This window comes from Mustelus asterias, chromosome 5 (assembly GCF_964213995.1).
Source record: "Mustelus asterias chromosome 5, sMusAst1.hap1.1, whole genome shotgun sequence".
Lineage (NCBI taxonomy): Eukaryota > Metazoa > Chordata > Chondrichthyes > Carcharhiniformes > Triakidae > Mustelus > Mustelus asterias.
In genome coordinates, this window is record NC_135805.1 from 106,072,089 (window position 1) to 106,084,833 (window position 12,745).

General features: G+C 45.2%; 1 protein-coding gene across 4 annotated transcripts in view; it reads left to right on the forward strand.

Annotated features, from left to right (window-relative positions):
* Positions 1–462: 462 nt before the first annotated feature.
* ywhaqa (tyrosine 3-monooxygenase/tryptophan 5-monooxygenase activation protein, theta polypeptide a) overlaps positions 463–12,745 on the forward strand; it is a 31,544-nt gene continuing 19,261 nt past the window's right edge. Inside the window, exons 1-2 of one of the 4 annotated variants that reach the window (XM_078213152.1) lie at positions 463–594; positions 908–1,463. In XM_078213152.1, the coding sequence (XP_078069278.1) occupies positions 1,092–1,463 (372 nt within the window). In that variant the 5' untranslated portion in view covers positions 463–594; positions 908–1,091. Of the gene's footprint in view, positions 808–907; positions 1,464–12,745 lie in introns of all 4 variants that reach the window. The other 3 variants (XM_078213156.1, XM_078213153.1, XM_078213155.1) reach the window with 3 other exon arrangements.

The window sequence follows — 12,745 nt, forward strand, 5'->3', positions numbered from 1 at the left end:
CTCCCTCCCCCCCCCCCCCTCTCACATCCCTCCCTCCCCCCCCCCCCCCCCTCTCACATCCCTCCCTCCCCCCCCCCCCCTCTCACATCCCTCCCTCCCCCCCCCCCCCCCTCTCACATCCCTCCCTCCCCCCCCCCCTCTCACATCCCTCCCAATTCCCACCATCATCCTACTCTCCTCCCTCCCTCCGTTCTCATCCCTCTCTCCGCCCTCATCCTCTCTTTCCCCCATCCCTCTATCTGTTCTGGCTACCACACCCTTGTCCATTCCAGGGCTCTTGGCCATCGCCATGGCAACAGGCACGTCATTCCCACCCTGTGTGTAATTGGAGGAAACCCCGTGGCCTCTCCCGGTCAGAGAGCCCGCCCAGCCGACGGGGGCCCTCAGCCGATTGGCCAGCCGCCGCCCGTCGGGCTGCCGCCTCCATCTTCCCATTGGCGGACGCGCCTGCCCGTCACGACAAAGCGCGCGGAAGGGAGCGGGGCGGGGCGCGAGCCGCCTGTCAAGGTGGGAGTGAGGCGGGGGGTTGGGCGGGGTCTTTCGCTCTGCCTGGTCGGAGCTGAGCCATTTGAGGAACGACTGAGCGGGAGGAAGGTTAGTGGGAGCCCGGGATGTTCAGCACTGTGTGCATGGGGAGGCGAAGGGCATATTTGAATTAATAATGAAAGAAATTACATAAATTTGCTTCCAGAATCAAATCTTTCTGTTTCGAGAAATTTTTTATTTAAATCCGCCATTTTCCTGTTTTTGTTGGTAATCTGCTCTTTGCACATATTGAAAATTAGGACAGATTGTGGAGGGAAATGTGTAAGTCCAGGGATTCAGTCAGTGTGTGTCTAACTATTCTACTTCTCTATCTCTTCCTCTGCTGACTTCCTATCCGCTCACCTTATTTTATTTCTGTTAGCAGTGACTGGAGAGAGTGATTAAAAGGAGAGAGGAATTAAAGCGAACGGAGTCCTTGTTCCCCCTCCACTGTTTTTGAACAAGGAAAACACCCAAGAGAAAGCCAAACCCCCCCCTCCATCTCCTCCTCCTCCTTCCCTCGCCCAGGCCAGCCCGGAGTTCGATCAGCCGGAGGGGAACAAGCCATGGAGAACACCGAGGGGGTCGAGCAGAGCCAGCGGGTCGAGCCGAGCCAGCAGGCCGAGCAGGTCAACAGCAGCAACCCGGAGAACGAGGAGCAGGTCCAGCGGGCCAAGCTGGCCGAGCAGGCCGAGAGGTACGAAGACATGGCGGCCGTGATGAAAGCGGTGACCGAGCAGGGCTCCGAGCTGTCGACCGAGGAGCGGAACCTGCTCTCGGTCGCCTACAAGAACGTGGTGGGCACCCGCCGGTCGGCCTGGAGGGTCATCTCCAGCGTGGAGCAGAAGGGCGGCACGGACGAGCGGCACCTGGAGCAAATCCGAAATTACCGGGAAAAAGTGGAATCGGAGCTGAGTGAAATCTGCAACGACGTCCTGGTAAGAACAAAAGGGGTGGGGTGTGTTTGATCCCAGTGAGGAAAAAACTCAGCTGAATGATTGTTTTTTTTAAATGGTGAGATTGTCTACCTCGAGGTGCAGAAAACAACTATTATTTCGTCGAAACCCCTTTCTTGAGGTGTTAAATGGTCAATTCTAGCTTTTCTTTATAAAAGGAAGACTTTACGAACGAACTGGAATCTAGGAAGTCTGGTCTATAGGGCGCTGCTTTTTTCGGTCTGAGGCTATTATAGATTTTCTGGGTCAGTATGCCATTCGCCTTAAACACGTGTTTTAAGATGTAAAAATACCTGAAATGGTCCTTCAAACCTAATTTCTTCATAACGGCAAGGTTGCGACAACGTGACTGTTTTTTAAAATCTATATCCAATTGATCCTCAATACTGCAGCCATTCATGGACTGACTTTTTTTTGAAAAAGTTAATCAGGAACTATAATGTCTTTGGTCGTTCCAAGGTTACTGTTGGCTCATCATGGGCAAAAAAAATGTAGTTCCTTATGTACTCTTTGGATTTGCATAACTGATTATTGAACAAATAAGGAAAATTGAGTTAGTTTTAAACATCTATCTGAAGCTATTTGGCCAATACTTTTTCCTCCTGCGAGAAGAAAGTCATTGCCTAATTTATGCCTTCTGTGGTTGTGTTGGCTAAATACTCTGTAATTGTCACTATTATTGACTGTAAATCGATTTTTAATCTGAACAGTCAGATTAAGACCCTGCCTGTCAATAATATGCCAGTCCTGAATTAAGCACCCAAACTGAATTGTAATTGGCATGACTGCTGCTTTTTTATGTTCCCTTCGATAAAGGAATTTTCACTGCTAAAGGACCTGTCTGGGCCAAAACACTCAAAATGCAGTTGAATTTGTTATGATAGTGGTCTTTTTCTCAACTAGACATTTTCTATGTAGTGGAAAATTGAGTCTTTCCGTTTTTTGCCACAATTGTAGTAGCTTGTTGAGAGATCTTGTTTGTAACATTCCAAATCCGTGTGTTCATTGAATGCTCGGGATACTGCCTGGGAGTGACTGTAAATGGCTTGACATGTTTTGTGGTAGGTTAGTTCACCTAGGGTGTGTATGCTGGGTGTGGCGAATTGGTGTGAATCATATACTATTGGTCATCTTTATTTTGTTAGCTTCCTTTTGCAGCCAACATTGCTTTGGCGTTTAGTGCAAATCTGGTTTGTGTTGTTTTTCATCAATAGCTGAACCATTTTTTTGAAGTTTTGAACCAAACTAGTCATTCTTCTGAAGCAATCAGTAAAAGTCTTGTCTGTTGGCAGCCCCAGACTGAAGTTCTCAATTTGCCTGTTCTGACTTGCACCTCATTTTTAGATATCCTAAATGCGGGTTTTACTTCTGTGCTACTGGGAGTGCAATCCACATTACAGTTGCAACCTGAGTAACTTGATATGCGAACGTAGGAAGTTTTGAACAACTGCAGGGCACCAGGTCAGTTCTGTGTAAGGGAATCTGAGGCCTTGAGCTTGAAATAGGGCCATGTCCAGGAATTTGAAATACAGCTATTTATGCATTAAAACTTCCTATCATAGGCTTAAATGTGTGGGGACACCAGCAAGATGTTGGTTTGATGCACTGTCTGCTACCTTTCATTAACACGTGAATCGTTAATAAAGATGGCAATGATATAGCAGTATTTTCACAAGACAAGTAATCCAGAAACCTAGGGTGGTACTCTGGGGACCTGGATCCTAACATGGCAGGTGGTGAAATTTGAATTCCATGAAAACCTGGAATTAAACTTTAATTGTTGTAGGGCCTTCCTGCAAAAAAAGACATATTTTGAAAATATATTCTAGAGCTGTTCAATTTTTCAAGTAACATAACCCCTCAACTGGTACAGGACAGCTTGATCATTTTTGCATAAATATAGAAAGACAGGAGAAATATTCAGTACATCCAGTGCTGAGGACAAGTAACAGGATGGATGGGGGGGGGGGGGGGGGGAGAGAGAGTGATGCACACCCTTGCATATAGTAGACTAGATGCGCTGCTATATAGCCTATGGAAAACCTTTTTTAAAGGGGTAAGTCGGACGTTACAGAACCCAACTTATATCAGATTATACAAGTTAGGAAATCTAATGGGGATACATTTCCCAATTTTGTGCCAATTCTGAACAGAAGGAAACTTATCACTAATCCAGGCGCAAAGGATATTCTTCCATACCACAAATGTTAGGATATTGTACTGCCATTTCTCATTGGCGTCAGTTATGTCTTTGTCCTAGTGCAAAGGATCAAACTCAGGCAAGTATAAAATATCTTGTTGAGCTCTAACTATGCCAGGGATCCAGGTTCAATTCCAGCCTTGGGTGACTGACTGGGTTTCCTCCTAGATGTGGAGTTTTTGTGTTCACCTTCCGCGTGGGTTTGTTTTCCCCTGGATTTTGTGGTTTCTTTCTGCAGTCTATAGGTTTATTTTAGCCATGGTAAAATACATGGGAGATAGGGAGGGGAGTTGTCCCTGGTTAAGATGCTCTTTCGGAGGGTCAGTGCAGACTTGTAAAACTGTAGGAATGAGGAGTAATGGATATACCCAAATAAGTAAACCCTTGGAAAGAGGAGAAAAGGTCTCCCTCCCTCTAAGCCTTTATCAGAGGCATAACCTCTGATTTTGCAAAATTAATTTTATAGCCTGAAAAGGAGCCAAGCCTGCCCAAGAGCAACAATTGCAGGATCAGAGTCATCCAACTTAGACTTGAATAGCAGAACATCTGTGTATACTGTGATCTTGTGTTGCTTACCGCTCAATTGTACTACATACAATAATCGACAATCCTGCCTAATTATTTGCCGAAGACTGAAATGATCAAATCTATAGCTGTTAGTAAGAACAGTGCTTTTTTTATAAAGCACTTAACAGCCTCCCTGCCCTGTCCAAATTTCTGCAATGTAGAACCAATGATTCCATTCCATCCAGTCAAAAGCCTTTTCTATTTAATGAGTGCTAGAATTGGTACAGTGCAGAAGAGGCCATTTGGCCTATTGAATCTTCATCTGACCTCCTACTTAATCCCATTTTACCGGCGCTTGGCCCATAGTCTTAAATGTTGTGACGTGCCAAGTGCTCATCAGATCAAGGATGAGACATCCTTGATTGTCCCCTTGTGACTGGCTCTTGACTAAGGGGAACAGCTGCTCCTTATCCACTCCGTGCCCCTCATAATTTTGTAAACCTCAATCAGGTCACCTCTTGGTCTTCTCTGCTCCAACGGAAACAATCCGAGCCTATTCAACCTCTCTTCATAACCTGAATATTCCAACCCAGACAGCATCCTGGTGAATCTCCTCTGTATCCCCTCCAGTGCAATCAGATCATTCCTATAATGTGGCAACCAGAACTGCACACTACTCTAGCTGGGCAAGTTCTATATAACTCCAGCATGCTTTCCCTGCTATGCCTTGTGTCCTGTATGCCTTTTTCACCACCCTACTAACATGCCCTTCTGTCTTCAGGGATCTATGGACACACACCAAGGTCCCTTTTGTTTTGCAGAACTTCCTAGTGCCATGCTGTTCATTGAATACAAATTACTCCTTCCAAGGTGTATCACCTCGCACTTTAGGATCTGACACTTGCCTGTCTCTTTGACAATCCTGTTTATATCTTGTAGCCCAAATCTCTCAGCCTTACTGTTAACCACTCGGCCAATCTTTGTCAGCTACAAACTTACTAACCCCACCCCACGTTGTTCATATAGCACAGATCCATTTGGTACACCACTGGACACTAACAAAGTCGAAATGGCGGCTCTATTCTCTCTCCACAGATGCTATCAGAATTGCTGAGAATTTCCAGCACTTGCTGTTTTTGTTTCAGATTCCATCATCGGTAGTATTTTGCTTTTACCTTCTGTCATCGCCCTCTCTCCCACAACCAAGCCAATTTTAGAAACATAGAAAACTACAGCACAAAACAGGCCCTTCGGCCCCACAAGTTGTGCCGAACATATCCCTACCTTTTAGGCCTACCTATAACCCTCCATCCTATTAAGTCCCATGTACTCATCCAGGAGTCTCTTAAAAGATCCTATTGAGTTTGCCTCCACCACCACTGACGGCAGCCGATTCCACTCGCCCACCACCCTCTGTGTGAAAAATTTCCACCTAACATTTCCCCTGTACCTACACCCCAGTGCCTTAAACCTGTGTCCTCTCGTAGCAGCCATTTCCACCTTGGGAAAAAGCCTCAGAGTCCACCTGACTTATGCCTCTCAACATCTTGTATACCTCTATTAGGTCTCCTCTCATCCTACGTCTCTCCAAGGAGAAAAGACTGAGCTCCTTCAGCCTATCCTCATAAGGCATGCCACTCAATCCAGGCAACATCCTTGTAAATCTCCTCTGCACCCTTTCAATCTTTTCCACATCCTTCCTGTAATGAGGCAACCAGAATTTTGAATCTACTTAATCAAATTACCCTGTATACCATGGGCATTTGCCTTGAGTTTCCCAATTGGGATCTTGTCAAAGGCTTTACTGAAATTCATATAACATACGTCTGATATCCATCATTATGAAGTGCTTCAAATGGCTAATCATGGTACGAATCAATTCCAGCCTCCCAGACTACCTGGATCCACTGCAGTTGGCCTACTGTTGCAACAGGTCCACAGCAGATGCCATCTCCCTGGCCCTGCACTCAACCCTGAGACATCTATGTCAGGCCACAGCTCAGCCTTCAACAACACTATTCCCATGAAATTTATCTCCAAACTCCTGGGCCTCAGCTCCTCCCTCTGCGACTGGATCCTGAATTTCCTAACCTACAGACCAAATCAGTAAGAATAGGCAACAACACCTCCACAATCATCCTCAACACCAGTGCCTGACAAGATTGTTCTCAGCCCCTTGCTCTACTCTTTATACACCTATGACTGTGGCCAAATTCCCTTCCAGTTCCATTTTCAAGTTTGCTGATGACACCACTGTATTGGGTCGGATCTCAAGCAATGACAAAACAGAGTACAGGAATGAGAGAATCTGGTGAACTGGTGCGGTGACAATCTCTCCCTTGATGTCAAGAAAACCAAGGAAATATCATTGACTTCAGGAAGTGTAAAGGAGAACATGCCCCTGCCCACATCAATGGGGATGAAAGGGTCGAGAGCGTCAAGTTTTTAGGTGTCCAGATCACCAACAACCTGTCCTGGTCTCTTCTCTCTCTCTTTCCTCCTCCTCCCAAAGCCTCTTCTGTCTCAGAAGGCTAAAGAAGTTTGCATGTCAGCTATGACACTCCAACATTTACAGATGCACCATAGAAAGCATTCTTTATGGTTGTATCACAGCTTGGTATGGCTCCTGCTCTGCCCAAGACCACAAGAAACTACAAACAGTCATGAATGTAGCCCAATCCATCACGCAAACCAACCTCCCATCTGTCTACACTTCCTGCTGCTTCGGCAAAGCAGCCAGCACAATCAAGCACCTTATCCATGCACCTCAGATACAAAAGTCTGAGGTCATGTACCAACTAACTTGAACAGCTTCTTCCCTGTTGCTGTCAGACTTTTGAATGGACCTACCTCGCATTAAGTTGATCTTTGTCTGCACCCTAGCTATGACTGTAACACTACATTCTGCACTCTCTCGTTTCCTTCTCTATGAACAGTATGTGTTGTCTGTATAGAATACAAGAAACCATACTTTTCACTGTTAATACATGTGACAATAATAAATCAAAATTAACTGCACTACCCTCATTTACATACCTGGCCACCTCACATTCAATCAAATTTATTGGGCATGACCCGCTGACTATCGCTGATCAAGCCTTTGCTTTCCAAGTGGAGATAGATGCTCTCCTTCAGAAATTACTCCAATAGTTTCCTTACCACTGACGTGAGACACGCTGGTCTGTAGTTCCCTGGCTTATCTCTACAGTACTTCTTAAATAGCAGAACCACATTGTGTTCCCCAGTCCTCTAGCACCTCCCCTGTGGCCAAAGAAGAATTCAAAAGTTGGGTCCAAGCTCCTGCAATATCCTCCCTTGCCTCTCACAACAGTCTGGGACACAATTTATCTGATCCTGGAGATTTGTCTACTGAAGCCTGCCAACACCTGCAATACCTTGTCTGTCCTTATGTCAATTTGCTCAAGAACCTCAGTCTCTCTCCCTGAATCTCAAACCTTCATCCTCACTCTCTTTAATGAAGACATATGAAGTATTCATTGAACACTGTACCAGTGTTCTGTGGTTCCACTCACAGATTGCCCCCTTAGTCTCCAATGGTCCCTACTAATCCTCTTCCCATATATTTCTGGAATATCTTGGGAATTTTCTGACTTTTACTAGCCATGTCATTTTGTAGATTTCCCTACTAGTCGCTGTTCCCAGTTACCTTTATTAAAATCCACTCTCCCCAATCCAAAACGTTATTGCAACTTCTTTCTTGGTACGATTTTGTGATTTGCTATCGCTAAAATTCTCCCCCTCAACCACCTATCCAGCTTCATTCCCAGAATTGGGTTCAGCACAGCTCCTTCCCTTGTTGGACCCTCTGCATATTGGCTTTGAAAGTTCTCCTGTATGATTTTTAAGAAATCCACTCCATCCAACCCCTTGATACTATCCCCATTAGTGATGGCAAAGTTGAATCTCTTACTATAATTTCTCTATAGGGCTTTAAACTAAATGGGGGGGGGGTTCAGTTTATTAGAAAATCAAAGGTAAAGGAGAGGGTAGGAGTGCAGGTTAATGATGAGGACTTTCACCTAGGGCTCAGGAGAGGTTAGTAAAGTTTCCAGACCACGTAATAGAACAGAGTATAGAAGGTGGCAGGAATCTAACCTCTGGCAGAGTAAAAAAGATGACGAGCATGAGAAGGGAGGTGGTCAACACAGTGCAAGGTGATAGTCTGGGGAAGAATAACCAGTCTGTGACAGGAAGGGACAGAGCATGCAAACAAAGGAATGCACTAACAAATCGTGTCCAGGTAAGAAAGACAAACATAAAGACACTTTACCTGAATGCACGTAGCATTCGAAACAAAGTGAATGAGTTGACGGCACAAATCAGTACAAATGGGTATGATCTAGTGGCCATTACAGAAACGTGGTTGCAGGGTGACCAGGACTGGGAACTAAATATCCAGGGGTATCAGACAATTCGGAAGGATAGATGGGAAGGAAAAGGAGGTGGGGTAGCTCTGTTAATTAAGGATAACATCAGGGCGATTAGTGAGGGATGATATAGGCTCTAAGGAGCAAAATGTGGAATCGGTGTGGATGGAGATAAGGAATAGTAAGGGGAAAAAGTCACAGTTGGGCATAGTCTATAGGCCCCCAAATAACTTCAAGGTGGGGCGGGCTATAAACAAACCAATAACAGATGCATGTAGAAATGGAACCGCAATAATCATTGGGGATTTTAACCTCCATATTGATTGGTTGACTCCAGTCGGACGCGCTGGACTTGAGTTCTTAGAATGCTGTCGCGATAGTTTCCTCTAACAGCATGTTACAGAACCTACGAGGGAGCAAGCTATCTTGGATCTGGTCCTGTGTAATGAGACAGATAAAATTAATAATCTCCTTGAGAGATCCTCTGGAATGAGTGATCACAATATGGTTGAATTTCTAATACAGATGGAGGGGGAGAAAGTAGGGTCCCAAACCAGTGTCCTTTGCTTGAACAAGGGGGATTACAATAGGATGAGGGTGGAGTTGGCTAATGTAGACTGGAACCACAGACTAATTGGTGGGACAGTGAGAGATTTGGATAGGCTAAGTGAGTGGGCAAGGATCTGGCAGATGGAGTATAATGTTGACAAGTGTGAGGTTATCCACTTTGGATGGAATAATAGTAAAATGGACTATTATTTAAACGGTGAAAAATTACAACATGCTACTGTGCAGAGGGACCTGGGGGTCCTTGTGCACGAATCACAAAAACTCAGCTTGCAGGTGCAGCAGGTGATCAAGAAGGCAAATGGAATGTTGGCCTTTATCGCGAGAGGGATGGAGTGTAAAAACAGGGAGGTCATGCGGCAACTGTACAGGGTACTGGTGAGGCCGCACCTAGAGTACTGTGTATAATTTTGGTCCCCTTATTTAAGAAAGGATATATTAGCTTTGGAGGGGGTACAGAGAAGGTTCACCAGGTTGATTCCGGAGATGAGGGGGTTAGCTTATGAGGAGAGATCGAGTAGACTGGGCCTGTACTCATTGGAGTTTAGAAGGTTGAGGGGAGACCTTATAGAGACATATAAGATAATGAAGGGGCTAGACAGGGTAGAAGCAGCGAGGTTATTTCCACTTGCAATGGAAACAAGAACTAGGGGGCATAGCCTCAAAATACGGGGGAGTCGATTTGGAACAGTTGAGGGGGACCTTCTAGAGGGTAGTGAATCTTTGGAATTCTCTGCCCAATGAAGCAATAGAGGCTACCTCGTTAAATGTGTTTAAGTCACAGATTTTTAACCATTAGGGAATCAAGGGTTATGGGGAGTGGGCAGGTAAGTGGAACTGAACCCACTATCAGATCAGCCATGATCTTATTGAATGGCGGAGCAGGCTTGAGGGGCTAGGTGGCCTACTCCTATTTCTTATGTTATTTTTACATACCACCATGTCTTGTGCTCATATTTACTCAATTTTCTGACTGGGGGGTCTATAAATAAACACCTAACTGTGGCTGCCTTTTTTTTTGTTCCTAAGCTCTACCCACAAGGCTTGATTTGATGTCCCCTCCAAGGTATCATCTCTCCTTACTACAGTAACTGACTCCTTAACAATGCAATGCCTCCCTCTTTTACCCCCTCCCCTAGCTTGCCTGAAAATTCTATATCCTGGAATGTTGAATTGCCAATCCTGACCCTCCCTCAACCACATCTGTGGTTACTATTCGAGGGCATTCAGCCTTACTGTACTCCCTTAAGCTTAATACAGTTGTACTCCCTGACATTGTTTTACTGTATAATGCTGTGCCCTTATTCTGCTAAGTGTTTCTCCCCCTGCCAAATTAGTTTAAACTCCTCCCAACAGCATAAACAACACATCCTGCAAGGATGTTAGTCCTGCTCTGATTCAGATGTAGACCATCCCACTTGTACAGGCCCCACCTGTGCCAGTGATCCAGGAATCTAAAACCCTCCCTCCAGCACAACTCTTAAGCCACGCATTCATTTGTACTTTTCTCCTATTTCTGTGCTTCCCCTCACGTTGCACTAGTTGTAATCTCGGGATTGCTCCCAGAGGTCCTGCTGTTTAGTTTACTGCCTAACTCTCTGAATTCTTGATGCAAGACCTCATCCCTCTTTCTACCCATGTCATTGTGCCAACATGTGCAATTACCTCTGCCTTATCACCCTCTCCCTTCATGATGCCCTACAACAGTTAGTGACATTCCGGACCCTACCACCAGAGGCAACACACCATCCTGGAGTCATATTGACAGCCACAGTACTGCTCATCTGCTCCCCTGACTATAGAATCTCATTACTATTGCCCTTCCTCCCCTCCTATACAGAGAGGCTGCTTGTGGTGCCAGAGCTTGGTGTTGTCTGAAAGAAATAGGGGACTCCTGAACTATCTGCTGTTTTTCTTGGACTGTCTGGTGGCCACCCATTCCCTTCCTTCCTTGGGTCACTTCAGCTGTGGTGTGACTACCTCTCTCATCATGCTATCCACAATGCTCTGACTCGTGGATGGACTGGTGTCCTCAGCTGCTGTTCTGGCTGTGAAACACAAGCTTCCAGGTGCTGTAGCTGGACACTTCCCGCACACATGGTGGCCCTGGGCACTGGAAATGTGTCCATTCTCCCACATGGAGCAAGAGGAGCAAACCATGGCTTTGAATTCTCCTAACATGACAAACCCTGAAGTTTAAAAACTTTAGACAACTTTTTAAAAGATGGAATAAATCAAATTTCCTATCCTTGCTTATACAATGACTTACAATTTAATATAGTTTGTAAATGCCCAAATGTTTTGGCAATGATGTCTGCAAGGACGCTCTTCCCAAACTAGCTATTTGTCACCTGCTTTTGGAAGATCTGAATAATCAATAACCTAACATTACATGGATTCTGGCCGCCTATGTTCCCAGTCTGATTGCCCTGGATAATCAAGGGGTGTGTTTTTTTTTCTAGACACAATGCCAGTGTCTTTGCTGACTATTTCAAGAGTGAAATTGACTGATATCGCACGTACGTTCCTCAGGATTCTTACCTGCCTTCAAAATCAAGGAGATAATGGGCTTCAAGTGGTTATACATACTGATCAAATTTGCAACTCTTTAAATTCCTTAACATTCACCCCTAAACCTATCTGGCCCTGGAGCTTTCAGGTCCCTCAAGGCAAAAACCATTTCCCCTTACAAATGGGGGCATTTAGGGTTGACCTTTGGAAGTTGAGGAGAGGTTCCAGATGTAAGTGTACCTTCAGACTGATTTATATAAAGCTGCATGGAAGCTTTTAAATACCTTAAGACCCTCTGCCTTAATTATCCTATTACCCACAGAATCTAGCAGTCTATAGCCCTAAGGAGAGCCGAATATAGAATCCTGACAGTGCAGAAGGAGGCCATTCAGCTCTTTGAATCTACACTGACCACAATCCTACCCTGGCCTTATTCCTGTAACCTCTGATATTTAGCCTGCTAATCCCCCTGACACTAGGATCAATTTAGCATGGCCAATCAACCTAACCTGCACATCTTTGGACTGTGGGAGGAAACCGGAGCACTTGGAGGAAACCCACGCAGGCACGGACAATGTGCAAACTCTACACAGTGACCTGCGTCCCTGGCGCTGAGGCATGCCACCCCAAAGAGGAAAAGAGTTAGTTACTCAGTTTATTTCTAAACTCGTGTTTTTGTTCAGGTTCCATTCCTGGCTTGGGTCACTGTGGAAGTCTGCACATTCTCCCTGTGCTTGCATGGGTTTCATCCCACAGTCCAAAAGACATGCTAGTTAAGTGCATTGGCCATGCTAAATTCTCCCTCTCTGTATCCAAAGAAGTGCCAGAATGTGGCAACTGGAGGATTTTCAGAGCAACTTCATTGTAGTGTTAGTGTAAGCCTACTTGTGACTAAGTAAACTTTATATGCTAAACTCGGCACATTGAGCCAGCTGTTTGGATTGAATTAATTTCTTTCACCATTTAGTAGCTAGAATTCTTAGCAAACTCCCTCTACTTTGGCCAGTTTTACTTGAAGCTGTTGCTCCAGCATTTTTTATTAGCTATTTACGAAATGACCGAATCCCTTTGCACAGAATGGAGGGGCTTAC